Raw genomic sequence first — 26,158 nt, 5'->3', positions numbered from 1 at the left:
AAGAGATGGTGGTCCATTGCACATTTCTTATATATTATATAACAATAATTGCAAATCAAGATTGTCTAAAGTTTACTTTTTGCGGCAGTACAAGACTTTACTGTTTGGTAAATAGATGTTAACTAATTATCTTAGTGGCTTTGACTAGGTGATAGTATTAACTGATTGTAGAAAGATGATTGGTAAATTAAATGTTAATTAATAGCTGCTTACATGCGAAATGACTTTATCAAAAAACTGATCAAGAAAACTGCTTAGAGCAGCTTTTTGATTTTTAGTATTTTGGATAAATAAATTGTTACAAAAAAATTAATTAATCAAATATTTTTATTGACTGTTTAAACAAGTCAAACAACTAATAGTTGTCAAATAACTTAAAATTAACTGATAAACTAACTATATCTCAAAGCAAAGCTACCCGTGAGCCAAACCCGGAAGGGGTGTTAGAGGAAGGCTTGGTGGGTGGTTGGTACCCGCCAGTCACCTTCGTGAATCTCACGGTAAGGACGTGGCGAGTACTTTCCACCCGTTGGCCACTCCTGTTGGTTACTGTGTGCGTTCTGTCCAGTGTATTCTTCCTTTGGTGCATTGTTGTGTGTTGGTCATCTTTTGGTGCACTGTTGAGTAATTTCAGTGAGTTGTGTATCCATTGACCCCCATTGAATTGATTCGTATGACTTGAGTTGGTATATATATATATATATAAATTTTCCTTAATTATATATTGTATATTGGATTGGCGGTAACCGCGATCCCCTACTTCAAATTTCTATTTCTCTAATTTTTTTTAATTTAAAAATATATTTATTAATACTTATTTTCTCCAAGGCTTTTATTTGCAATTCTAAACTAAAGCACCACTTGGATCTTCACTTAGAAGGTTTCAACCTTCAAATCAGCCTATACAAAATTGGGGCCATCACCAATACCGCAAATGGGAGTGGGCTATAGTTTAAATGGACTGGGCCATAAAGTTTGGATTTGAATGGACTAAATCCGATCCCACCCGCCCCATTTAATGCCCCAACCCGTACCAGATGGGCCGGGTTCGGGCAATGTCCTTTGTTATACGCAAGGGGGCATCAGCAAACCGATCAAAAGCAATCCGACGGCTGTAATGCATCCTCCTGGGAGAACGTGAAAATACAGATATATAACTGCAGATAGCAAAGAGATGAGATGAAAAGAGCAAACAGAGGCAGAGAAGAAGCAGAGAAACAGAACACACACACACCCCACCTTCAAAATCTTCAATTTCATAGATAATCGGAGGTTTCCTTCATAATCCAGAATCTGGGTTTCCTGTCATTTGAGGATAATTTCAACATTTCTGGGATTTTTTTTGGGTTTCAGGATTATATGAATTGAGGTATACTTCTTCAGTTCTTCTTTACCTTTCTTTTTGTGTTTTGGGGATTACTCTGTTTTCGATGCATATCATATCACCCAAAGATGGAGTCTTTTGGGAGTTTTGGGCTGTGATTTTACTTGAATTGTGCTTGAATGTTTTCTGTAAAGTTACCCGGAGCTGAAATCTATGTGGGAATCATGGGTTCTTGTTTGTTTGATGGATTTTGTTGAGGTTTGGGAGAAATGTTGTTAAAAATTGGATCTTTTTGAGCAGGGATGGAGAAGGAAGGCAAGAACCCGAGAGCGGCGGAAACGGAGTATTTCTTACAGTGGGGGAGCAGAAAGAGACTCCGATGTGTGAGAGTTAGAGGCCCTGACCCTTCTTCTTCAGACGCCACCAGGCTTCGCCGGAAAATCTCGTCTCGCTTCCTCACCCTCTCCGCCAAAGACGCCGCTTTTCTCCCGCCACGCCACACCAGGTCCGTATCAATAACTAGAATCTCCTTTTTGGGGTTTTAATTTTGGGATTTTGGTAAATTTTTGTGGTTGATTGGTTGGGGACAGGAATTCTGAGACGGCGGCGTTGAGATCGGAGAACCGGAGGAGTGCGTCGAGGTCGCCGGAGAAGGAGGAACGGTGTTACCCGACGAGAGGGTCGGCGGAGGAAAATGGGAAGGTTGCAGCGGCGGACGCCGGCGGGGGAAATCACGCCGGAGACGACAGCAATAGAGGAGGAGGAGGGGTGGTTTGGCCGAAGCTGTATATATCGTTGTCAAGCAAGGAAAAGGAAGAGGATTTCATGGCCATGAAAGGGTGTAAGCTTCCTCAAAGACCTAAGAAGAGGGCTAAAGTCATCCAAAGAACTTTGCTTGTAAGCATCTTCTCTTCTTCTTATTTTTTTCCCTTTTGTTTTTTTCTGATAATTTTGTTAAGATCTGTGATGGGGTTGGTGGGAGTTGACTGACTCATTTTTTTGTATTTATCGCCGGCGCCGGCGACGGAGCAGTTGGTGAGTCCGGGAGCATGGTTAACCGACATGTCTTTAGAGAGGTATGAAGTCAGAGAGAAGAAGAGTACTAAGAAGGTATGCCAATTCCCAATTTCCAGTCTTCATCTCTCTCAATGCCTTTCTCTCTCCTACATCTTTACTTTCTCCGATCATATGGCCGCCGGCCGACATAGTGTTTGCCGGCGTAAAATACCCCATAACTCTTTCACACTTTGGAGGGAAGACATCAAGAAAAGGGTATCTTTTTCATTGTCTGCCAAAAGATATGTGTTTGGTTGGGTGATATTTTTTTATTATTTTTTCACTTCTAAATTTTCCACCTTCCCTTTGTTTTAAATTTTAATTATGGAAAAAAAATTGTTTTTTTATCCTTCAAATCTTCAATTATACACTGTAATATATGGGTAATCTTTTTTTAACTCCTAAATTATGTACAAATTAACAATTTTAGTTCTTTAAAGACTATTTCCACTCTCCTCATTTAAAAGAGGTCTCATATAGAAAATCAATCTAACTAGTCTATTTTGTCCCTTAATTGTGTCACTTCTAAAGTAAGTAAGGTCTACCCGGTATATCTCGTAATCTGATTCAAAAAAAAAAATCATATCATATATAATATATATAACTTAAAGATTAATTGTGTACTACACTACTACATTTATAACTGTAGTACAAAAATGAAAAATGTAATTTTTTTCTCTTAATTAAAATTATTTATTTGGAATCTATTTTGATTTGGGTTGTGTGTCAGTGCTGAATTTATTGGGGGGTGTTTGAATGGTGCAGAGAGCCAGAGGATTAAAGGCAATGGGCAGCGTGGAAAGTGATTCAGAATGAAAGGACTAACGGAGTCAGGATTTTCCCCAACTTTGTCTGTTATATATTTTTTTCCGTTACGGAAATGATTGAATTAGGGGGTAGTTAAAAGGGATGGTAGCAGAATTGGTTCACTTGTAAATTTGTTCCGATTATGTCCGTCAGTCAAACCCAAACTGTAATTTCATTTTGTATTGCGCAGCAAATTCATATTAATTTCGTGCAATTTTTCTTCTGTTCGGTGTTCCAATGGGGCCAATAAGAGACCATAGATTGATGTTGTGTGAACTCAGGTCCAAAATACCCAATTTACGATCAACTTGCTAGGATCTTACCAATCTTGAAATTCATAAAGAAACATTTACGATGGACACTATGTCAATTTGCATCAAATATAACCCAATCAATTATTATTCCATAGACCATGGTCCACACAATTGCGCTACCATTCGACCAAGTGTATATTTCGGCTCTAAAGCCCACTAGGCAGAGTAATACAACACGCAACAACTTGAAGAAGCAACAATGGGAACCCAATAGTTCAAACCTGCGCCCACCAAGAAAGAATAAAGTAGGAGAAATAGTCTACTACTGTCTATGGAGGCTAAATATATAGCATTATTTTCATGTGCAAAATCTTGTGACTGCACAGTACTTTCAGTGAGAATAGTGTACCTAATTGATAATAAATCAGTTATGTGTCTTCGCAGCCTGAAGCATTTGAATTATGAGTGTCTTTACATCCCTGCAAAGGTTTGTTAATTGAAAGTTGATTAGTGTAACAAGAAGCAATCAGCCAAGAGATGAACAGGTAGTTTTGATGCGTCCCACATCAGTTACTAATGAGAATCTGGATTAATGTAAAAGGCTTGGGTCAAACTTACACTCATGAGCTAGCTTTTGTGGGATAGTTAAGGTTTGGGTTCATACCAAGTTTTCAATGTTTTAAGAATGCCTAATGTGTACAGAAATTTATCTGCTTTAACGAGAGAATTCAACAACTATCTCACAAGGTTCAAGCTTTTTTGCAACTAAGAAGACAAAAGAAAACAATAACAAAAGGGAGAACCACTGTGAAGTTCATATTTTATGATGAATGGAATAAAAGTTTTATCTTACTTTCTTTCTACAGCACGTCTAGGAAAAGGGACTCGGAGCTTGAAAGTGCTTCCTTGGTACCCAGCCTGAAGAAAAGAAAATGGTCAAAAGCAATAAATATCGGTTTGAGGGGAAGGAAAAGAAAAAGGATTGTGAAGCTTAGTATGGTTTCTAAAATTTGAGAACCCTCCAAGCTCAAAATTAGGAATACTGACAGCTCAAAGGTTCATGAGGTACATATAACACAAATAAGACAAAACATGGATATATAGATAGACAGGAAGATGGATTAACAGCATCACCTTAACATTGAAACCAAGACTGTCAACATCCAGCATCTGTGCAAACTCAACCTGACCAATAGAGTGGATCCAGTTCTAAACTTTAATGTATTAAAAAAGCAAAACAAAACTTGTGCAGTATAGCTTAAACATAATCTAGTAGTTTTAGGAAGTGTGTCCAAGTTTCAACCATAAATGGATTTGTTATAGATGAAATGTTGAAGGGAATTCATAGTGCCAACCAATCAGCAAGTAGTCTATCCAAGGTACTTACTGTGACAGATGTTGAGTGCTGTACAATTAGCTTTGTGTCTTCTGCATGATCTATATTCATGTGGGACTGATAGGTGAAAGAATGGAATTAGATAGAACATAAATTTAGATTTACAATAAATATCATGATTAAGATGTAATACCGAAATTGGCTTAGAAAACTGGTACATTGGATCTATTTTCGCTGATCTAAAATCCTCCTCGCTGAACTCTAAAAGTAACCAAAGAAACGAAATTTAGTAGCAAAAGATAGAGACATTAAAAATCAACTCATTATGTAGAAGACGAAGGAGGAGGCACCACCTGATCCCAATAAACCTGTCGCAACACCTGGTAGATATTTTATAACCTTGGGTTCAATGCGCAGGAACTGGAAATCTCCAAAGTCAACCTTCAAAAAATGAATACATATAAATAGATAGTATGTATTATTGGTTATACGCCATGAACCTTCATAGAATCAGATTAGAGATAAACAACTACAAGTTACCCAAAATGCATCAGGATGCCTTGCCAAGTATGCTGCATGAACTGCATCTTTATCTGTTTCAGCAACCTACATTATAGACCATCATAGAATAATACACAGTTTTTCTCAAATGGTGGCATGATACATAAAGTGAAACTCATAGAAATGGGGAAAAGAAAAAGACAAATCCATCAGAAAGTGTCAACTTACAGGAACTGCATCACCATACACAATTATGACTAAGTCAGTCCTATCCTCAGGATCTTTTGCAACAAGTAGTGAGCATTTGGGATTAGCTAAGAGGTCCTGCACATTAAAATCTCGAGAACATGAAAAAAGAAAATAACCAAGCAAAAAAAAATTAAAAGAATCCGCAAAGACTCAAGATATTAGCTACAACTAGCCAGTGAATCAGCACATGCAAAGCAATATTGATCACAATCAACAGGCAACAGTTATATGGGCAAACTGACAAAAAAAAAGTATATAGGTTTCAGACAAGGACCATTTACCATAAGCTTCCTACATTGAATTGAAGTATGGCAAATTCACAAACCTTCGTATGAACTGCCAAGCTGCTGATTGCTAATATAGGAGATCCATAGGCATCACAAGCAAAATCAACCATGGAACCTGATGGATAGCCTTCATGTTTCTGTGCATGATCAATGCATTGCTGCAGTGAGCCAATATGGAGCCAAAATATGCACTTATGAAAACCATTACAAAACAACAGTCTGTGCGTATTATGCTCATATAAAGTCAAGTGCCATTATGATATTTTGTTCAACCATTATGCACAGTTTATCCGGAAGAGCAATTATACAATTTTTGAAACACAGATTATTTGTTATAAACAGTGATCAAGTGCATTAGAGTAGCAAGTCATCAGTCATGTGACTTAAGTATCTAATCCAGTATTCATGGAACTAGCACCCTGCTTCTAGACCATTGGTAGCTTCTCTTGTCTAACAAGTATTACATCCTTTTTCATTCATGTGAACAAAATGTATGTAAAATGGGAGGAAAAAAAAAAAGATTGGCCTATCTATTTTGAGTATTTTCTTCATTAACTGTACTACTTTGTCAGAACACCATTTGATCCATTCTTCCTCACTGAGATTGAGAAAATGTCAATAAACCATGAAGCACTTAGAAATCAACAACACAACTTCACAATATTATAAAGCCAGGCAAGCAAAATTGATAGAGTACTTATCTACATTAACACAATCCAAGAGAAATAAATTTAAAAAAAAAAAAACAAAAAAAACAAAATTAAAAACTAGGATGACCTGAGAGAAAGTAGAGAGCACGCCGCGCAGGCTGTACTCGAGAACTGTCCTAACTTCCTCAATAGGAGGCAGCCTAGCAGCCTTTTCCTGCAACACCAAACCTAATGAATCGCATCGATCCTAACACATACATGCATATTATAAAAAAATAAACTTAATTACCAGAAAATAAAGCATGAGGAAATTCATACCTGATGAGCTTGAATCAACTGATAAAGGTCCGCTTTATCACCACCACCACTAGGACTTGCATTCTAAAACAGAAAACAGAAATGGTACATAACTGTTAAATTGTTCACTCGTACAGTATATATCAACACAGATGAATCAGCCAATAATCTCGAAATCTACAGAGCGATACCTGAACATGTGTTTCAGTAGACGAAGCCATGGCGATGAGAGGTAGAAGACGAGTAGACGACCGCGGGCCGCGGGAGATGGGCGAGAAGAATATTGTTTAGAAGACAAGGGTAGTTGAGGGGGGCATTTTCATACTTACGAAGATAATTATGGCTATTTCGTAATTTATCGGAGTAGGTAGCAAAAGAAGCAGCCGAAGAGTCTTCACTCTTCATCTTCCCTCCGGCGAAAAATCGCCGCACCCGATCACCAATCACCGATCACGTCCCAAATTTTATTATTATCATTATTATTTTTTTCCCATTTTAACCATTTTTTGGATTATGTAAATTGTACATGGTAACATGGGCATCTAAGAAATTGTTATCATAATTTAAGAAATCTACTTTTTGTGCAAATAATTTTCCTATTAGTTAAAATATGAGATTTTACAATGCTAAAATATATGTTATGGCCCAAAACGAACGATTGATTATACATTTTTATACAGTGAATACAGATTTCTATCATCATAGGAATTACAAAATTAAAATAAACAACCTAAATTTCTTTAGATTTATGGAAAAATGTGCAATTGTTATCTAAAAGTAGGCATCGAGACAAACAAACCTAGGCACATAACTAATTGATTCAAAACAAAAAAATTTATTAAATCACTCTCCGTAAAAGTCGAATTTGAAATCTTGTGACTACCAAACCAACAACCCAATCAACTCGACCTAAGTTTCCAAGTTTTACAAAGGTGGGTATATATTTACTCACATGGTTTAAAGCAAATTAGTATTCAAATGTACAAAAGCAGGCAAGAGAGCATCCAGATTCACTGTAACTGTACAAGGGATCCATGTGAAGACCACAACACATTGAAACAGGAAATAAAACCATCATTTACAAGCACATACAATTCTAACAACAATGGGACCAGGGTGGTAAATCTGAAATACTGAAACTCATTTTGCAGGTTTGAGTTCTTGAATACTAGAAAGCTGTTAATAAGCACTCCACCCTGGACCACTGTTCTTCTATTGCCCCCTGAGGAGATGATATTTCCTGTCTGTTGATGTAATGTTGCAACCTTTTCAATCCAAGAACTTGAAGCCTAAAACTAACAAGTCAAAACACTTCCAGCATACTTGTCAAATCTGTACTGGCCTATCAGACAATAATGGTAAAAACTTCCAATGGAACAGACTGGAGAAGTGGAGTGGAAACACTCTTTTTATATATATTTTTTATATATACATTAAGTATCCCAGGTTCGTTAGATTAATCCGATGCCCCTAGAGCCCACACCCAAGAACAGCTAGAGGAGGTATATCGTGAATCATCCCGTCAATCCCTAAGTTCCTACCCTGCATGGCTGCATGTACACTCTATGCAAGGGTCTTCATTGATTGGTCAAGGTCTCCCAATGATCCCCGGGTCTTCATTATTGGTCAAGGTCTCCCGATGATCCCCAGGTCTTCATCTCCTCTGTTTATAGCTCTTTAAACAAATTTCATCAAAAGCTAGGCATATGTTTCTTCTTAAACAATATATGCACAAAGTGTAGATCAAAGAATTGTGATAAGAAAATCTTATGAAAATATGGCATAAAGGAAAGTTGTCTGCCAATAAACTATGAATAGATAGATGCCTTCCCTTGAAGCAAGGAATCACATCAGGCTAACAGTGTTCTTAACAAAGACAAAATGTATGATAAAGAACCATTTGACAAAAAAACAGACAAAACCAATCACATCTGGAAACAAAAACAGTAAAAAAAATTGTGCACAATATGCATTAGAACTAAGCTCTTAATCATTTCCTTCGACAAGGCAATCATATGCACATCAATTTCATCAACATAATCATCAATGAACAACAGCAAGAAATTAATGATAATCAGATACTTAAATTGCATATGAGATTACAAAACGATTACAGGGAGCGAGATTAAAGGGTAAAGACGGGAAATACTATACATTTGGGGGCAATCAAACATTGAACCCTAGGAGATCAATGGACATGGGGGTGCAAATCCTCGAGATCGGAATCGGAGTCGGAACCCGAGGAGGAAGAGGAAGAGAGATAACGGTCAGGAGAAGGGAAGCAGAAGAAGGTCCAGAGACAGAGAGCGAGGCGGCTGAGCTGGCGGCAGGGGAAGCAGAAGAGGAGATACAGAACTTGATCGCGGCTGAGGCGTTCCGGGTTGCAAGCTATGTATTGGCACAAATCTGCTGAAACATTCGCCACCCCCACCACCAGTAAGCTGTTGAACACCATTTTTCCTCCCCTTTCTTCTAACAATCTTCCAAATCGCTTATCCCCTATCTCTCGCTCTCTCTCTCTCTCTCTCTCTCTCTCTCTCTCTCTCTCTCTCTATTTATATATATATCTCCCTCTATCTCTCTATCTGGGAATCTTGGATAGATTAATGATCAGATATTAATGAAATAGATCTTTTTGAGTCGATCATGGCTACAGATAACAGATTGGATAGGGTCAACGGTTAAGAGTTGGTGAAATGCATTTGTCAGTGGGAAGAATCGGATTGAATCCGTGCTGTATTGGATTGGTTCATTGTCTAAATATAGAATACAATGTACGTGTACCTCATTAAAAAACTCCCATTTGCTTAGCTATTACGTATTTCTGAGCGAAATTCGTCTTGTAACTTTAGCCGTCTTAGGATCACAATAAGATAAATTAGTTTAAATTATTGTTCATAGCTGACCAGCTTAAATAGAGAATGTCAATAGACCGTTTTATATTCGAAATTAAAATCTTGTGATTATTAAACTAATAATCCAACCAATTCGGTTGGAGTTGTCCCACTATGTACAAATTTATGAACATTAGTATATGGTGTAAGGATTAAATTCTTCATGTATAAGAGTTAAAATCTACACTCAATCTTAAAAGGGGTGATTGAGTGGATATATATAACATGATTTCAACACTCGAGATGATAAGTTTAATTTTTACCATAACCGTTGAACCCATCACACATAGTTTTTGTAGTACAATTTACATCGTGTAAACGAAACTTTTAGACAAACGTTTAACTTATTTTATAAATGATTGTACAATGTGTGAAAGAGATGGGGAACCAGTCATTTGTATTTTGCACTGCCAAGGCGTTTTGGTATCAGACAATTACTAACCCCCAATGTTCATCACAAAACAAACAAATCCTAATCTTAATCTTAATAATACCTCTAAACCTTGTATAACATCTGCAGGATATATATAGATAAAGAGAAAAAAACATTGCATTGCAAATAACAGTATTCTTGATTTCTTGCTGCAGTAGCAGCTTCTGTTCCCCGGGGCCGAAAATTTGTGATCATAGAGTTTGCAGAAAGCCCCTGCCCTCCAAATAAGAAACCACTTGCCCCGCCATTTCATTTGGCGTAGGACATGCTCCCTCTTTCAGTTGTAGTTCAATCTGAATGAGAAAGAACAAAACTTGTTATCAGTTTTTCGTTTTTAAACACAGGTAAGTAAATCGACTAATCAAGGAAGAGGTGTCGACAATTAATGCGACATGTCAACAATCACCTCGCAGTTTAAAGGCGGCTCGTAAGGGTCATCTATTCCAGTAAAACCTGCAACGCAATCATGGTCTAAAATCACGTTTATTCATGTTTCGAGTATAGCATCCTAGTTCCTAGAACAAACAGCGGAAGAAGATTTTGAGTAATTTCAAACGAGAAAATGGGATAAAACGAACAGGTCATTTAAGTGAATATCCCGGTGGTTAGTAAACAAACCTTTAATTTTCCCAGCACGAGCAAGCTTGTAGAGGCCCTTTGGGTCTCTTCCTTCGCATACTTCTATTGGTATATTCATAAAGACCTGTAAAAATAATAATAAAGAGACTATTATCCTCGGCATAAGGACTTTGGTTCTCAAAAGTATCAAAGTTGTTAATCATGCCTCAACAAACGCATCTGGCAACATTGCCCGGCAAGCATCCCGATCCTTTCTGTAAGGCGATATTAGACTGGTAATGCAAATCAAACCAGCATCTGCAAAGAGCTTCGCAACTTCCCCTGAATACATATTCAAAAGAACTTCTCGATTTAGGGATTGCAAAGCATTGCCAGCTCTATTAATACGCATCGTTTTACTAGAATCAACTACTATCAGAAACCCCGGTCGGTCGAAATGCTCTTTCAAGAAATTCCAACTTTGCCCCTACCGATGTTTTTCTTGATCACATACAGAGTAATTATACACGAGACAACTGATCCGAGTCGTTATATAAAGTAGAGGGCAAGCGCACACACTTACCAACCCTGCGGATATTTTCAGTCCGGTCTTCCGGTGAGAAACCAAGATTCTTGTTGAGACCATGCCGAACGTTGTCACCATCAAGAATATAAGAAAGCTTACCCCTCGAGTGTAATTCTCTACCAAGAGTGCATGCAAGTGTGCTTTTTCCTGCAGAATAAGGATTGCCATATATGCTAGCGAAAGTCAAAAACAAATATATTATGCTAAACTAAAGCTAATTAATCAAAAAACAGAAGCAAATGAAATATAAATATATAATACCACCAAGAAACAGAATATAAGTGCCAACCTGAACCACTGAGGCCAGTAATCCATACAATGCATCCCTGTTGATTAAGTAGTTTTTCCCTCTCCGCCTTCCCAACCGTACACTGATGCCAGAATACGTTTGATGGATGGCCCAAAGTCGACATCAAGAAACAGTACTCTTATCTTTCCTATCACCCAGAAAAAAAATTCATATAGTCACAAAATATAATCCAATAAAGCTGATAAAAAATCAGTTTTAGTCCTATGGAAACCTCAAGAAGAAACTCTTGAATTCAATGAGATCAAGACCAAGTCTTTTCACCCAAGCATGAGAGATCACTTATAAATAAGTAAAAGAAAAAGGCAGGGATCTGGTACTGCATCCCAATATCAACATTATATGCATTGCAGATTTACGTTACAATTGTTAGTTCCTGTGTGACAGATTGTGGGTGAGGACGTGGGATCGAGCCTAGCCGTGGCGGTGTGGGACCGGGCACTCGCCCTCCTATCTAATGGAGGGTTGAATCACTGTGATTATTGGCCGGGGTGTGGGGGCCAGGGCGAGGGATTTTGCCTTTTGTGAGCCAAATTTACGTTACAATTTGAGATCAAGCTACTTGTAACTCTTCTGTTCATTTTTTTTTTTTTTCACCGTAACTTCTTACATTCTCATCAAATGAATACAATGACTTCCGCAATTTACATTTCTGTTATCAAATCAAATTCTCTAATAACGCTCAAACAAATAAATCTGATATATTGGGACGATAATTTCTCAAGGAGAATGCAAAGCGTTACAAAAGGCACCATTTTTCAGCTGCCATCCCTCCATTCTCCCCAAACCAATAACGGAAAATGAAAATCACAAGTCAGAGAAAAACGAAGCGAAAATAATTATGCATCAATTATCAGGCTCCAGCCCACCATTCATTACAGATCAAGAATACCCATCAAGACATTCAATCGAAAATTCCAAAAAAAAAAAAAAAAAAAAAAAAAGATAGGAAAATGATATTGCATACCTGCACTGGAAGAGCTACGGAACCCTAAAACGAAGCGTTAATGGAGCTTTTGTGTTTGGTTGAAAGGTTTGATGAATGTGGACGTTTTTCCGTTGGAGAAAAGTGGTAGTGAGGAGTGCGAGGAAACAACGAAACTGTGCAGTGGTATCTTCCGCGTGGCGTTTATTGTGGAATACGGCATTTTTCTACTATAAGCTTTTGACCAGTGTCCAGAATTAGACGACGGTGACGCAAGGGTATCCTTGATGTAAATAATAATAATAATAATAGTTTAATTTAATAATAAGATTCAATTTCATTTTAAAATTTCAGACTACTATGATATTCTATTTTATTTTTTGTTATATATTACTCCGTAATAATTTTGATTATTTTTAACACATCATTATTGGTTATGACAAGACACTAAAGACTTGGTAAAGGATTAAATTTGCGTCAAATGTTAGACGAGCTTAAAGCAAAAAATTAGGAAATCAAGATGTGTGTTGGTCTATTGGATGGACACCATCGAGTGGTGGTTATGCTAGGAAAAATATGAGTCCATTACAAATATTTCTATTATTATTATTTATTTTCAAACTTCTTACAATAACTATATAATGATATTAAAAAGAAAAAAAAAAAAAAAGGAAAAAAGGAACATATGTAAAAAGAAATGGCAACTCTGTGATACAAATTTTATGAGAAATGCTACTCTTGCATGCAAAAATAATAGTTTTAATATATCGGGTTCATCATTGGTGTGGTAAAATACCTCGTTTATTTAGAATACGTATAAAGCATGAGATCGGGCCGGGTAGGGCCCTTGGACGGGCTGCTTGTTGGTTTCACAGGTGGAACTCGGGAACAAGCATGGGGCCGGAGGTTCCCGAGCTAATTGAGGCTATAAAGAAGTTGCCAAGAGTTCATTTTATTGTTGTTTCGTGGGTATAATCAATTCGGGAAACACATGCCGAGGGGCTGGCATGCGCATGCGTTCTCCATGCACTCGGTAACTTGGTCGGCTATGGGGGAACGCACACGTGTGAGCATATGTCTGAAATGCTATTTTAGTCATTGGAATTAGTTTAGGGTCAAGTATTTGCGCTCGGGGTCTTGGTCGAGCAAGTAAGTCGGGATCGAGCTTCGAAAGGCGTTGACGGTGGTTCATCAAGCCATAAAAACCGGTAATCCTTCAGGTTGGGTCAGTCAAGCGTTGCTTTACGGTCGGTTCAAATCGGAAAAGGGTCCAAGTCTCAATACAATCCAAACCTGACCATATCCCGAAAACGAAAAGGACCATAAACCAAGATATATTCCCTATCAGACCTAGTACATCTCCATCAAACATAAATATAAAGGAGGTGGAAACTGATTTCGATAACTTCAATTTCCACTCTTCATTCTATAGTTTTTAAAGGTTGAAGTAAATGTATTCTTTATTTTATTTTTAAACAATTTGTTGTACCAATTAGTAAATGCTCTCGCACTCATCTAATTTTTGTCCACTACATATTGCATGCGCTTGTAGCTTAGTGGATAGAGTGTCTGTTTCCTAAGCAGAAAGTTATAGGTTCGACCCCTATTTGGCGCAGTTTATTATTTTCATTATTAGCTGTAGATTACAATTTCTTGCTTTCTTTTGAGACAGTCAGAACAAAGTGAAGAGGACAAGACTTTTTTTTTTAAAATTTTTATAATAGTCATAAATTAATTGAATTTATCATTTTTTTCTAATAATGTCACATTTTGCAATATCTAAGACTTTTTTTTTAGCGCGTTGATATTCGCATTCTAAAAGACAAGACTAACTAGTTTAACCAAAACCTTGTTCTATGCTACTTATGAATCGAAAAACGAATATAGCTTATGACAAAATAATCGGACACCTAAGAGTCATGCAGTACCATTTGCGTATGATTACATTGCACTCTAAATATCAAGGTGCAAAACTAGGTAAACCCGCTTCAGTGCTTTAACCTACTAACCACACATGAGATGTTGAAAAGTAATTGCACAAGAGAAGTAAAAAATTACATTATAAAGTCCAAGAAAGTATAGACAACAACCAAACTTGTGACATTCTTATATGAGAGCCATTCTTTATCCATTCGACCATTTTTTGGGCACTTTAGTTGGCAATTGATCAATCATAGTATTTTAAAGTTTTATAGACAAACTATGCTCACACTCACAACCAGCGCCTGTAGCTCAGTGGATAGAGCGTCTGTTTCCTAAGCAGAAAGTCGTAGGTTCGACCCCTACCTGGCGCGATGTATTCTGCAAAATTTTTGCCAGCCAAACCAAACAGCCTTTCTGAAAATGTACGACCTTACAACACATCATGAACAAGGTTGTCTGTCAGGTACTCAGGTTAGATTGCCTTTGAGAGCATAGGCAGCTCTTTGGATAGCCCTTGCAACTCTCCAGATTTCATGCTGGATTATTGCCCCCCTTTCTGTGTTGTTTAGATGCGTCGATCGCGAAACAGCATCAACTATTCCGGGGAAGAAATCTAGCTCGGTTTCACCACCGGTGCTCGGTCCATAAACCTGCATCTCAACGCCCCGAGTCAAACCAAAGTTTATACAATATGTGTATGCAGCAATGACCTTGACAGAGCTACCCAGAACGGGTCCAATCGAAACTTACCTGGATTAGTTTCATTTTGCAAGATGCTGATACCAGTGCAATATGAAAAAAGAAACGACAAAAATACTTACAAGATGCTTGAACCATTGCCTTCCGTTAACCCCCTCGGTATTTAAGAAACCTCTCTCGGCAGACATTAGGCGATCGTTTAGCATCCGCCGCTCCAATATCAAAAGTTCAGCCATGGTTTCATCCTTCCTTAGTTTCTACATTTGATGGCTAAACATTAGAAAAAAGTAAAGAAGAATAAAGTCACATAAGAACCTCCAAAAGCCTATATTTCTCTAACCTTTGCTTCTTCCTCAATAGCTTTAGCCGCAGCAGTAAGCTCCCGAATGGCATCGAAAATTGGATCTAACGAGACACCTCCTTCCAATACACCACTCAAGCTTCGCGTATACCTCTGCAAATAAGCTTATCAACTAAAGTTCGAAAAGCTTCATAAATGGGTGCAATCAACTATAAACGGCGGTCTAGACAAAAAAAAAGTTATACCAATAACTCAGCAGCATAAGGCTCGTAGTTAAAAGGAAGAACTGCCTCGTCAGCTAGGTGAAGTCCAAGAAGTCCCCAAACTCCCGATACTGTTATCAGAACAAAAAATTCGGTTGTCATTATAAGTTGTATACTTATTTCCAAGTGTGTTTTGAGTAAGGTATAACGAATCCAAAAGCTACCTGCCATATGTCGTTGGAAAAATGGATCTCCGAATTTTATCATCCAATCATAGGAATCAAAGGCAGTGTGGTACACCGGGAAATCTACAAGAAAGAAAGTGTACCCGCTATTCTGCTAAGGTGTATATAATCTAATCGATAATATAACTTGGTTATGTAATGCCAGAAATTCGTGTATACCTTTACCATAGTATAAATCGACCGAAGGGATTCCTGCAAGTTGCAAAAACGAAGCAAAATCTGAATCTACTCTACTAAGCCTCTGGATCTGCAAACATAAAATATGAAACTAATGTTTTTAACCATAGTGTTATAATATATTGTTTTTCCTTCTCAAATTGCTTAGCTAATAATTACTGTAATCTCAATTCAAACTCACAATTCAACTGCTTAACAAGTGAAAAAAAGCAGGCAGGGAGAAAACTTACATTCGCACCTCTGTTGGAAACGACTGCCCAAGTTTCAAATATCGTCATCCTCTCATTATCAGGATCCCGAACCTGAAACGATATTCATGTGATAAATCGGGGAAAATTGTTAGATGAAGAGTTGAACTGAGCTTAATTACCATCTTAGCGACATTGAGAAGAAGATCATCGAGCTGAGGAGTTGCACTAGCGAAAAACCCGGGCCCTTGAACTGCACAATCCACATTTAGGTATGCAACGGATTTAGCGGCCAGATTCATAAGGTTCTGCTCAACGAACTCGGTAGACCCAATCTGAACCCACACGAACGATATCAGATTCGTTGTTTTAATATAATGACCAAAACATGTATGTATGTATGTAACCATAAGTCTTAATTGTTTGAATCTTGAATGATGAGTGCTCGAAAACACAATCAATATTACCATCCCAAACTCTTCAGCATCCCAGCTGCAAAGCATGATTGTTCGTCGAGGATTCCAGCCCAAGCTCACGAGACGAGCATATCTGCGAGCTATGTCGAGTAGGGCAGCAGTTCCGCTATTGGGGTCAACTGCTCCATATGTCCACGCATCTCGGTGGTTCCCGAGCACTACAAATCGATCAGGCTCTTCCAAGCCTCTTATGATGCCAAAAACATTATGAATCGTTGCCATCTTCTTCTCCCCCTAATCAAAATGAAATCATGACTCAAAGTGGTCTGGTCTTCCCACTTATATTAGCATATATATATATATATATATATATATATATATATATATATATAGCAGTGTTTCTAAATTCAGTTTCCTTTCCATAATTTCTCCTAAAGGCAAAACCTAGGATCATGTCCTATGCAGCTATGTTTCCAGCCAACAACATTTGACGATGAGAAACACAACAGATAATATATGCAACAAAACAAGAGAGGCAACCCGAGTCGATTAAACTGTTACGTTGGCTGATAATTACAAGGTTACAACTTTGACTCCAGTAAAAATAAATTTTTTTGAGCCAGTCAACGGCTAGTAACTGCGGGTTTCTCATTGTGACTCGAATCCAAATAAATTCTAGCAAAACTCCAAATTATATATCCATAAAGAGTAAAGACAACATTTTCTTTTTTATAAATTTAGGTTAGCAAACAAACCTGGTATGAAAAGTTAAGCATTGTCGGACCAGGCCCAACTTTTTTAAAATCAATCCCACTGTTCTTTAGATTCTTGGTCCACTGCTGGGGGATTTCAGCCCCTTCCAGAGATCTCAGGATGATTCCGGCGGCCGCCATGGATATCGGCAAGGAGGGGACTTTTGGGAATTTATCTCTTACCCGTGGGTCATCTAATCTGAGCTTCTCTCCGGTCTCCCACCCAGGGCTAAGTGGGTCCCCCAGGCTACTCATCACAGTTCCCCTCTCCACGCCGGCGGCGAATTTCTCACGGTCACCGTCGGTGTACATTAGCACCGCCGCCACTCCACGCGACGCAGCCCTCTCCACCGCCTCGCTCCTCGACAGCCCGCCGCCTCTCCGGACGATTCCCACGCAGCCCTCCACGTCCACCCCTACCGCCGCCAGCTCGCGGTAGTCGTCGTCCCTCCCGTAGTTCAAAAACACCGCCTTTCCGTACGCCGACCCCGACGGGGAGTACGCGTGGTACGGCATTACAACGCCGCCGCCGCCGTCTCCCGTAACTCCCGGCTCCGACAACGGGACGGGAACATCGGAACCGTTGCTAAAACACGCCGTGACCGAAGCGCTCAGCGGGTAAGACAGAAGAACGGTGTAGTTAACGACGCGGGTGTCGAGCTTGAGGCGCTCGAAATGGGACTTCACATAAACGGCGGCGCCGAGGGACGACGGCGTGCCGGCGAGGTGGGGCCGGCCTGTGAGATTGCGAAGATAGGCGGCGATTGTATAGTTCGACGCGGAGGAGATGAAATCATTCCTATAATAAAGCCCATTTCTTTTCACCGCCGTGAGGTCGCGGCGGCTGTGGTGGTGCAGGGTGGCCAAGAAGACTATAATAAACATAACAAAGATCAAACTATACGTAAATTTAAACTTAATCGCCATTTTTGTAGGTGCCCGGAGCATTCAATTCAGAAACAGAGCACAACTGAGAATCAAGTGGGGACTTGGGAGCGGCGGAGACCGGCGAGCATGCAGAGACTAATCATTAAAGTAGTTTGCTTTTTGGCTTTTGCAATTAAAGTGTTTTTTCATTTTTTCCAACTTCTTGATAGGTATATGTGTAAATATGAGTGCTGAAATAGGGAATTTGTTCGTTTTCTTTTTCAGATTATGATAATATCATGTTAATTCATCTTTTCTGCATTTATATCTTCATGTATGTATGCAGAAACTGCTAATGATCTCCTTGTCAGAAAGACAGGGACAACCGAACAAATAAAAATGTTTTCTAATCTTTAGTTTAAATCCCTCTCTCTCTCTCTCTCTCTCTCTATATATATATATATATATATACACACACAGAGTATATGATCTGCCAACCAGGTAGGTAACTATGTATTTTGTACATTTGTTGTCAGTATCAATCTGGAAGCAGACACCCAAAATACCCAATGTGTGGCCAAAAATGCATTAAAAGGGAATTTGTCTGAAAAGACACAAATTTAACCCAAATAGTTCTTGTTTCAACTTGTACGCTACTACTTACAATAAAGTGAAATTTATACCCTAATAAAATAAAATCTCTTAACTTATTTTAGATTGGTTAATTAATTGAGTTGGATTAGAGATCGATTGATCCTGTAATACCCAGGCTTTTTGTGCCGGATTAGGAGTTGGACTCGAGGGAGTGGCACCGAATGCCGAGTCACCAGACGGAGCTGCGTCGATGGTGGCCGGAGGGCACGGCGTGGTGCCATCGACGTAGCCTAGCAGACCCTGCCCCCGGAGAAAAGGGATGAGCTGCGTTCGCCAGAAGAGGTAATTTCGAGACGTGAGCTTCATCGAGACGTAATGATGAGCGCCTACGAGATGGTTCGGGGCCGCCGGAGAAGGTGAGCCGGCGGCGGACACAGTGTGTTCAGATGAATTAATCGACATTTGGGAGGGGTTTTGCGGTAGGGAGGTAGGCTGTGTACGGTGGAGAGATAACCTATCTGATACCAGATTATAGATTATAATTCTATTTCGTTACAACTGATAGAGATTACAAAAGATAAAATATAACTAATGTTAAACTCTCCTATCTAATAGACTAGCCTTAGTCAACTAAACTCACACCACATATATAATAACTATAGTTTACAAGAATAATAACATGGAATAATAACATTCATTAACAAGTTGTGTCTTGAAGTGTCTGAAAAAGACATGCTTAGTAGTTTAGTAAAGTATTTTATTTTCTTGACTTTTTTGATTGACCTGTTATTACATGAGATTGTAAGAATCAATGTCATTTTCTTGGTGTCCATTTCGTTTATGTATTTCACCCTTAAACTAAATGAACTAGTTGTGGTAGGGCGGTAATTTACTTAATTTTCACATATTATTGTATTGCTTGTGTGATGTTTGATTTTGACTTTACATTTAAAAATGTTTACTTTCAAATTAATTGACAATAACTTCATAGTGTTAAAATTATGATTTTAGCCCCAAGTTTGATAGAGGGCAAAGGGAATTAGTAATAAAGATTGTATTCGAAAATTTTTCAATAGTCTCGATGATTACATATGGTCAATATTGAAGTTAATAATTGAATGTGAAAAAATTTTATAGTCGATACACTTTTAGTGAAATTAATTATAGAGTTATATTACACTGACTTTACTCTCTCAATTCTACTTCATGATGTGACAAGAGATAATTTATCTTCATCTTGTAAATACTAAAAAAAATATCAACGTTCAAATTTTAAGTGAGCAAGCAAAAGTAAAAAAGTAGAACTTGAGAATATAAATAGTATTTTTCTTGACTATATTATATCTTTAAATTAATGGTATCACATCCACATTTTTTAGGTGGATGGCAGAATCTAACCAAAAGCATCATCACTTTTTTGAATAATGGATTTTTATTTTTATTTTTGGTGCAAGATGAGTGGCAACTAGGATTGGGAATAGGCCAGGCCCATTGTAGGGAATTATGTCCTGGCCTAATTAAAGCTTAGTTAGGCCTAACTTATTTAGTAAAAAGGTCAGGCTTAAGCCAATTTCAAAGCCTATTAAACTAAACAAGTCAGGCCTATATATACCAGGTTCGGCCTTCAGGCCTACATGCCTGGCATATATATATATATATATATATATATATATATATATATATATATATATATATATATATATATATATATATATATATATATATATATATACCTAATATTTTTATATATACCTAATATTTTTATATTTACAATATAACTCCAAGTATATATAATTACCAAACCCTAACCCTCCACCTCCAAAATCTCATTCTAAATTATGATTCAACTATAAACATTGCTGTTAATCCTGCTATTAGTGTTCTTATTGTGTAATTTTTTTTATTAACTGTTCTTACTATCCTAATATTTAATGAAGTGTCACAACTTAATTATGTGGGTTGATTTTTAATTATTTATGATATTATATGGGATAACAAACAATAATACAATTGAATTTATTTCTAAACAAGTTAACGAGCATGCTGAGTCGTGACTTGTTTTATTTTATTTTATATTTATTTGCTATTATGTTTGCATTGTAATGATATACTTATATAATTATGTATCAGTTTTGTATTAGGTACATTTCTTATATTATTTAGATATACTAAAGGTTTTAAAAAGTCTTAACAAGTAGGCTTTAATAGGCTCAAGGTAGGACTTACTTTGAAGCATTTTTAATGACCTAAATATTAACAAGTAGGCTTTAATAGGCTCAAGGTAGGACTTACTTTGAAGCATTTTTAATGGCCTAAATATTAAACAAGCTTTTAAAAAAGGCTTCAGGCCAGGCCAGGCTAATTGCAGGCTCAGGCTTGAGCCTAACAAAAAGCCTACATACAGGCTCAGGCCCAGGCCTTGATATACTTATGTAATTATGTATCAGTTTTGTATTAGGTACATTTCTTATATTATTTAGATATACTAAAGTTTTTAAAAAGTCTTAACAAGTAGGCTTTAATAGGCTCAAGTAGGACTTACTTTGAAGCATTTTTAATGACCTAAATATTAAATAGGCTTTTAAAAAGGCTTTAGGCCAGGCCAGGCTAATTGCAGGCTCAGGCTTAGCCTAACAAAAAGCTTACATACAGGCGCCCAGGCCTAGACTTTAGATTTTTGTAACAGGCCTAGGCCTAATTTTTCAAAGCTCGGCTCGGCCTATTTCCACCCCTAGTGGCAACCCATCAAACATTTATTTCGACTCTCAGTGATAGGGATTTATTAGTTTTATTTATTTATTTGAGTCGGACAACTAGAGACAACTTAAACTAGTTTATTTTTTTTATAGTCATTTACCAAATATAGTTAAAATGCATGATTTATCCAATGCATACATTCAATTACTAATTATATGTTTCCCTCGTATATTAAAAAATAAAAATAAAAATCCTTCAAAGAATACAATCATCAAAGATTCCCCATAATGGAAAATATAGAACATATATGGAATAAAATATATCAAATAATGGAGTATAAAGAAAATAGAACTACCTATAAAGGCACCTCCTACCTTATTTATGATAGTGCAAATTGACATTTCATTCATTCATTTTTAAAATTTGTTAATGACGAGGAAAATATATAGCTAGTATTTCATTCTTATATAATAACTCATAATATATATATATATATATATATATATATATATATATATATATATATAAAAGAAGATAAATTGTAATTGAAAGAATGGGTGCGACCAAATTGATTAAGAGGATATGAGAATTGATAGAATATGTTGCTTGACCATAGGTTGGCGTGTTGGACACGTATTATTAGCTTTGATATTGGAATATAATGACACTTAGATGATGTATTATGATAGAGAATTTGTGGATGAAAAACATATGAGGTGGTTCATGGTTGTGATGATTCTCACTAATGGTGATGAGATGTTTTATTTTAAAATTTTATTAAATATCTTTACAAATTTTATAAGAGTGAATTCTGAATTTTATCTGTATAATTATACGATACGTTGCAAAATTTTATCATATACGAATTTCCTTACGCTATTAAAATTTCGTAAGTAATGTATATTAAAATATCAAAAATTGTCAATTGTGTATTAAATCGCTTCGACTTTTGCTAAAGTTGATACATAATAAGAGTTAAATAAATAAAAATAATTAACTTATGTCCTTAAAAAAAGTATAGATGATACCTAAATTTATAATTATTTATCAATAAAAATTTATCATCGTCTTATATTTAAAGGTTAAAATAACAGAATATACTCATACTTTTAAATGTCATTATACATTTAATCAGCTACTAGTAAATAACTAATTTACTAAATAATTAATTTACTAAATAATTGGTAAATTAGTAAATTAATTAAACCAATTAATATAATTTGTGAATGTAGCTATAGTCGAGAGACCATTTTAGATATTTACTCTTATACATTTTAACGTCTAACTACTTTGATAGTAAAAAGTTGAATCACCTATTTAACCATTTTTTGCTGACAACAAATATCATTTTCCTCTTAGAAATTCTTAAGGGGAAACACAACATTATTATACGGCAATTTCATTATCGAATCGAATCTGATCTAAAATTTACAGATAATTGTATTATCTCAGGCCCACCACTGTCCCCGGGGGAAAAAGGAACGAAAACGCGGAGGAATTGCGGCGGCAGGAGGCGTATGTAACAACCCTTCGTACCAGATCGACGCGATTATATATATTCTAATCCTGTCGGTTTACGTGTATGTATCTTTCTCCAGCTGCCATACACCCTCGGGAGGAATTGGATTCTGTTTTGGGTGGAAGAAGATGAAGTTTGGGGAGACTTTCACGGAGTACATTCACGAGGATGAAGGCAACAAGCTCTCCTATGTCGAATACAAAAGCCTGAAGAAAGTTCTCAAACGTTGCTCCGCATGCAACACTCTCAAGGCTTCCAATGAATGCTGCTCTTGTACGTTTTTATCTCGTGAAATTTTGTTCATAGTTTGAATGGCTTTGAATCAGGTGGTTGATTTTTTTTTTTTGAATTGTTTGTTGCGATTGTTGTTTGAATGCATGTGTGTAATGCATTTGTTGTGAAATCCGCGACATTATTCAATGTGTTTTGCAAATAATTGCGGAATTATTCGGTTCATCTTAAATTTGGATTACTAGAGAAACTAGTAGTCATTACACAGAATGAATTTAGTTGACGAGAGAAATCAGCAGCCATTACCGGGTGTGCTAGGGTAAACCCTGGCCCGCAAAGGATCACAAACAAACAGATAAACTAGCTTAGGTTGCCTAAAAAAGGCCAATAGGTTAGGTTGCTCTCACGGAGAGTCGAACTTGGAACCTTGTGGAACTTGGATAGGTGTTCATCAGGAATTTGTGTAGAGAGACTGTTGCTGAGAAAGAATTGTTTGCTTCCTGTGTGTGGTTAGCAAAAAACTAGAATATTTTCTGAATTCTGTGTTTATGGCAGCCCCCTCCAACCAACAATTTGTTTTTCATTTTAACTTTTTGATGTGATCATGGCTAGATAAAATTTTTCTGCATTTCTGGAATTGTATTCATTAATGATTGCTTTAACAGCAATCATTCTGCATAGTTTTTGCATTATATGAGGTTGTAATGAACTAATGATCAATTTTGTATTTCTTTAGTGTGTGATCAAACCTTCTTTCCTGAACTGAAGAAGGAGGCTTCTGACATTGCTGGGTGTTTTAGCTCTAGAGTAAGAAGACTTCTCAGACTTCATATGGCTCCAGGGGTGCAACGATACTTCACATCGTTGCGTCACTGTTTTGTTGATGATCAGCAAGCCATGGCACAAGAGTGTCAAATGCTAATGCAGTATGCAGTGATGAATACTACTGCTATGCGAAAGATCCTTAAGAAGTATGACAAGGTAAGGCGTTTTTTGGCTTTGTTTGTGTTTCATTCTTATACTCTTCTTCTTTTCTTCCTATATGAAGAAATATCTTCTTGTAGATTCATGGCTCTGTCAAGGGAAGGAATTTTAAATCTACGATAAGTGCTGAGCACTTGGAGATTCTGCAATCACCGTGGTTGATTGAACTAGGAGCTTTCTATTTGAACTTCAATGCCTCAAATGGTAGGAGCTCAAGAGAGCTCTTCAGTTCTTTCTCATGTGATTTCGATGCTTCTGAGTTTACACTCACTTTGGCGCTTCCCGAAAATATAAAATTAGAATACAGCCTGAAGTGTGCTGTTTGCCTGGTGAGTCATTTACTTCACTGGAAAGAAAATAGAATTAATTTCATGTCGGAATTCTGTTCCTAACTCAAAGCTGGTCACAAAATTAGGATTTTGTTTTCAACCCCTATGCTTTAGGCTGTGGCCATCTATTCTGCAAATCATGTGCATGCAGGGCAGCTTCTGTGATGATATACGATGGTCTAAAGGCTGCAAGTAAGGAGTCAAAGTGTCCCATTTGCAGACAGGTCTGTATCTAATAGGTATTTCATCCACAAATAAGAATTACGGTTGATTTTCATATATAGTTGCCTTTGAATTCGGTATAGGTCCATCTGTGGGTGTAATGTTTGCACAAATGACGAATCTTTTGTTTACTTGAAGATTTACATCTATTCAAATTTTAGCATATTATGAGCCTAGTGTATTTCAACGGTATACAAAACCACGAGACAGAACTAAATCTATTCACACTAGTGTCTTTTCAACAGTATGAATAGGAGGGAGGAAGATTTAATAATAATAGATAGATTTTCAAGTGTACCTTTGTCTGAAGGCGAAGTTATTCAGAAAAGGCGTAGTGATTTTGCATATAACAGGGCATCAAACCGCCAATGACATTGTGGTCTAGTGGCTCTCCCAAATGGGAGGTCATGGGTTTGAGCCCCAGTGGGGGCGGTATTGACTCTTTGTGCTTCAGTAGGTTGAGAAAGTAGCTATGAACAGATACTACATTGTAACAGAGTCAGTAGTACTCAAAAAAAAAAAAAAAAAAAAAAAAAAACAAAACAGGGCATCAAACCAATGGTTTCACATTGTTTAACCAATTGATTACATTGTGCTATTCCCTCTTAATTTCAGGTAGGTGTTTACACCAACGTAGTGCACATGATGGAATTAGATTTGCTTTTGAAGAAGAGGTGAGTTTGTCTCGAGTATGCATTGTATCATTTGTAATCCCTGTTCTCTTCATCCTTCTCTCTCGAGAGCCTATCTTCCTGTGACATGGATACAATGATGAACTATATATTCTTTGCCCCGTTTTAGATTTCAAAAGCTGTGGAAAGAAAGGCTGGTGTCTGACCGAGCTGAAGCATTGAAGCAGTCTAGGCTGTTCTGGGAATTGCAAACGCGTTACGCGGTTGGGTTCTGATGTAGTTGCCTGCTTGGATCTGAAATCATCTTTTGCACAATTTTAATGAATCCTCCAGATCATTTGTTAACTTCTTGGTTAGAATGAAGGTTAGGATATGGTGGTAATGGTCATCTTTCTGGTTTCCATTTGCCATTTGAGTGAGAGACACTAGATGGAAATGCAGATAGGAGTATGCAGTTCATGTAGTGATTATTTGAAATAATATGTATATAATTTTCACTATTATTCTTTAATTTCTAGTCCATTATGTTTGCCATGCATTTGATTTAGGTGATATCAGTCACTTTAAAAAAATAAATTTAAATGGTGAAGCTAAATTTTACGGAGTTCCTTTCAAAAAAACAATAATTTTACGGAGTATTATTTTAACCAAGTTAAAAGGTATGTATGACAGTATGAGTATAAGATAAGTCCAAAAATACTGTAAATAAAGTATT

General features: G+C 37.1%; 5 protein-coding genes, 1 long non-coding RNA gene and 2 other non-coding genes across 16 annotated transcripts; 4 read left to right on the top strand and 4 right to left on the bottom strand.

Moving 5' to 3' along the window:
• The first annotated feature begins 1,163 nt into the window (after positions 1-1,163).
• On the top strand, positions 1,164-3,410 carry LOC109181715. Of its 3 annotated transcripts, XM_019331609.1 has the most exons (6): positions 1,195-1,272; positions 1,354-1,369; positions 1,625-1,829; positions 1,915-2,221; positions 2,357-2,434; positions 3,146-3,410. In XM_019331609.1, exons 3-6 carry the CDS (start codon positions 1,627-1,629, stop codon positions 3,194-3,196), a joined length of 639 nt encoding a protein of 212 aa, XP_019187154.1. In that variant the 5' UTR covers positions 1,195-1,272; positions 1,354-1,369; positions 1,625-1,626; the 3' UTR covers positions 3,197-3,410. The 3 variants fall into 3 exon arrangements, with proteins under 3 accessions (XP_019187153.1, XP_019187155.1, XP_019187154.1); XM_019331608.1 differs by having other exon boundaries at positions 1,164-1,369; XM_019331610.1 differs by having other exon boundaries at positions 1,164-1,369; positions 3,111-3,410.
• A 160-nt stretch (positions 3,411-3,570) lies between these two features.
• Positions 3,571-7,292, bottom strand: LOC109181713. The gene is made up of 13 exons (XM_019331606.1): positions 6,953-7,292; positions 6,783-6,845; positions 6,592-6,678; positions 5,853-5,951; positions 5,507-5,602; positions 5,318-5,383; positions 5,131-5,218; positions 4,971-5,038; positions 4,829-4,894; positions 4,576-4,626; positions 4,295-4,359; positions 3,851-3,920; positions 3,571-3,722 (listed from the first exon to the last, which is right to left on the bottom strand). The coding sequence occupies exons 1-12, from the start codon at positions 6,980-6,982 to the stop codon at positions 3,866-3,868; spliced, it is 834 nt and encodes a 277-aa protein (XP_019187151.1). The 5' UTR covers positions 6,983-7,292; the 3' UTR covers positions 3,571-3,722; positions 3,851-3,865.
• A 358-nt stretch (positions 7,293-7,650) lies between these two features.
• Positions 7,651-9,297, bottom strand: LOC109180889. Of its 3 annotated transcripts, none has more exons than XR_002054133.1 (2): positions 8,916-9,297; positions 7,651-8,005 (listed from the first exon to the last, which is right to left on the bottom strand). It is a non-coding gene; the product is annotated as an uncharacterized LOC109180889 (long non-coding RNA). The 3 variants fall into 3 exon arrangements; XR_002054135.1 differs by lacking the exon at positions 7,651-8,005 and adding an exon at positions 8,144-8,436; XR_002054134.1 differs by lacking the exon at positions 7,651-8,005 and adding an exon at positions 8,144-8,424.
• Positions 9,298-9,971: 674 nt separating this feature from the next.
• On the bottom strand, positions 9,972-12,681 carry LOC109181048 (adenylyl-sulfate kinase 3). Of its 4 annotated transcripts, none has more exons than XM_019330804.1 (7): positions 12,507-12,681; positions 11,522-11,664; positions 11,230-11,379; positions 10,873-10,988; positions 10,707-10,791; positions 10,495-10,559; positions 9,972-10,381 (listed from the first exon to the last, which is right to left on the bottom strand). In XM_019330804.1, the coding sequence occupies exons 2-7, from the start codon at positions 11,643-11,645 to the stop codon at positions 10,280-10,282; spliced, it is 642 nt and encodes a 213-aa protein (XP_019186349.1). In that variant the 5' UTR covers positions 11,646-11,664; positions 12,507-12,681; the 3' UTR covers positions 9,972-10,279. The 4 variants fall into 4 exon arrangements, 3 of the variants coding, with proteins under 3 accessions (XP_019186349.1, XP_019186348.1, XP_019186350.1); XM_019330803.1 differs by having other exon boundaries at positions 11,522-11,669; positions 12,507-12,680; XM_019330805.1 differs by having other exon boundaries at positions 10,495-10,541; positions 11,522-11,669; positions 12,507-12,680.
• Positions 12,682-14,006: 1,325 nt separating this feature from the next.
• TRNAR-CCU lies at positions 14,007-14,079 on the top strand. Its single transcript has one exon. It is a non-coding gene; the product is annotated as a tRNA-Arg (tRNA).
• A 421-nt stretch (positions 14,080-14,500) lies between these two features.
• On the bottom strand, positions 14,501-18,639 carry LOC109182261 (probable glutamate carboxypeptidase 2). The gene is made up of 10 exons (XM_019332386.1): positions 17,372-18,639; positions 16,668-16,910; positions 16,383-16,535; positions 16,243-16,314; positions 15,995-16,082; positions 15,815-15,898; positions 15,633-15,721; positions 15,427-15,540; positions 15,209-15,343; positions 14,501-15,037 (listed from the first exon to the last, which is right to left on the bottom strand). Exons 1-10 carry the CDS (start codon positions 18,314-18,316, stop codon positions 14,855-14,857), a joined length of 2,106 nt encoding a protein of 701 aa, XP_019187931.1. The 5' UTR covers positions 18,317-18,639; the 3' UTR covers positions 14,501-14,854.
• Positions 14,686-14,758, top strand: TRNAR-CCU. The gene has a single exon. It is a non-coding gene; the product is annotated as a tRNA-Arg (tRNA).
• Positions 18,640-22,916: 4,277 nt separating the features above from the next.
• On the top strand, positions 22,917-25,977 carry LOC109182263 (probable E3 ubiquitin-protein ligase BAH1-like). Of its 2 annotated transcripts, XM_019332388.1 has the most exons (7): positions 22,917-23,041; positions 23,125-23,318; positions 24,013-24,257; positions 24,341-24,589; positions 24,676-24,813; positions 25,427-25,485; positions 25,613-25,977. In XM_019332388.1, the coding sequence occupies exons 2-7, from the start codon at positions 23,174-23,176 to the stop codon at positions 25,716-25,718; spliced, it is 942 nt and encodes a 313-aa protein (XP_019187933.1). In that variant the 5' UTR covers positions 22,917-23,041; positions 23,125-23,173; the 3' UTR covers positions 25,719-25,977. The 2 variants fall into 2 exon arrangements, with proteins under 2 accessions (XP_019187933.1, XP_019187932.1); XM_019332387.1 differs by having other exon boundaries at positions 22,917-23,318.
• The last annotated feature ends 181 nt before the right edge of the window (positions 25,978-26,158 follow it).

The sequence above is a fragment of the Ipomoea nil genome, unplaced genomic scaffold, assembly GCF_001879475.1.
Source record: "Ipomoea nil cultivar Tokyo-kokei standard unplaced genomic scaffold, Asagao_1.1 scaffold1043, whole genome shotgun sequence".
In the NCBI taxonomy this organism is placed as follows: Eukaryota; Viridiplantae; Streptophyta; class Magnoliopsida; order Solanales; family Convolvulaceae; genus Ipomoea; species Ipomoea nil.
This window is presented reverse-complemented; position numbering and strand designations above follow the sequence as displayed.

Bases quoted from the DNA above. Each gene is read 5' to 3' on its own strand.
- LOC109181713 (XM_019331606.1), bottom strand. From the start codon at position 6,982: ATGGCTTCGTCTACTGAAACACATGTTCAG. The intron at 5,952-6,591 runs GTCATCCTAGTT...GATCATGCACAG, and splicing joins TGCTCTCTACTTTCTCTCAG to AAACATGAAGGCTATCCATC. The intron at 5,603-5,852 runs GTTTGTGAATTT...TTTAATGTGCAG, and splicing joins GCTTGGCAGTTCATACGAAG to GACCTCTTAGCTAATCCCAA.
- LOC109181048 (XM_019330804.1), bottom strand. From the start codon at position 11,645: ATGTCGACTTTGGGCCATCCATCAAACGTATTCTGGCATCAGTGTACG. The intron at 10,989-11,229 runs GTAAGTGTGTGC...ATATGTATTCAG, and splicing joins TGAAAATATCCGCAGGGTTG to GGGAAGTTGCGAAGCTCTTT. The intron at 10,382-10,494 runs GTGATTGTTGAC...TTTCTCATTCAG, and splicing joins AGCCGCCTTTAAACTGCGAG to ATTGAACTACAACTGAAAGA.
- LOC109182263 (XM_019332388.1), top strand. From the start codon at position 23,174: ATGAAGTTTGGGGAGACTTTCACGGAGTACATTCACGAGGATGAAGGC. The intron at 23,319-24,012 runs GTACGTTTTTAT...GTATTTCTTTAG, and splicing joins TTCCAATGAATGCTGCTCTT to TGTGTGATCAAACCTTCTTT. The intron at 25,486-25,612 runs GTGAGTTTGTCT...GCCCCGTTTTAG, and splicing joins GATTTGCTTTTGAAGAAGAG to ATTTCAAAAGCTGTGGAAAG.
- LOC109182261 (XM_019332386.1), bottom strand. From the start codon at position 18,316: ATGCTCCGGGCACCTACAAAAATGGCGATTAAGTTTAAATTTACGTAT. The intron at 15,541-15,632 runs GTATAACTTTTT...GCTTATTTGCAG, and splicing joins CTTATGCTGCTGAGTTATTG to AGGTATACGCGAAGCTTGAG. The intron at 15,344-15,426 runs GTTAGAGAAATA...CATCAAATGTAG, and splicing joins CTATTGAGGAAGAAGCAAAG to AAACTAAGGAAGGATGAAAC.
- LOC109181715 (XM_019331608.1), top strand. From the start codon at position 1,627: ATGGAGAAGGAAGGCAAGAACCCGAGAGCGGCGGAAACGGAGTATTTC. The intron at 1,830-1,914 runs GTCCGTATCAAT...GGTTGGGGACAG, and splicing joins CTCCCGCCACGCCACACCAG to GAATTCTGAGACGGCGGCGT. The intron at 2,222-2,356 runs GTAAGCATCTTC...GCGACGGAGCAG, and splicing joins TCATCCAAAGAACTTTGCTT to TTGGTGAGTCCGGGAGCATG.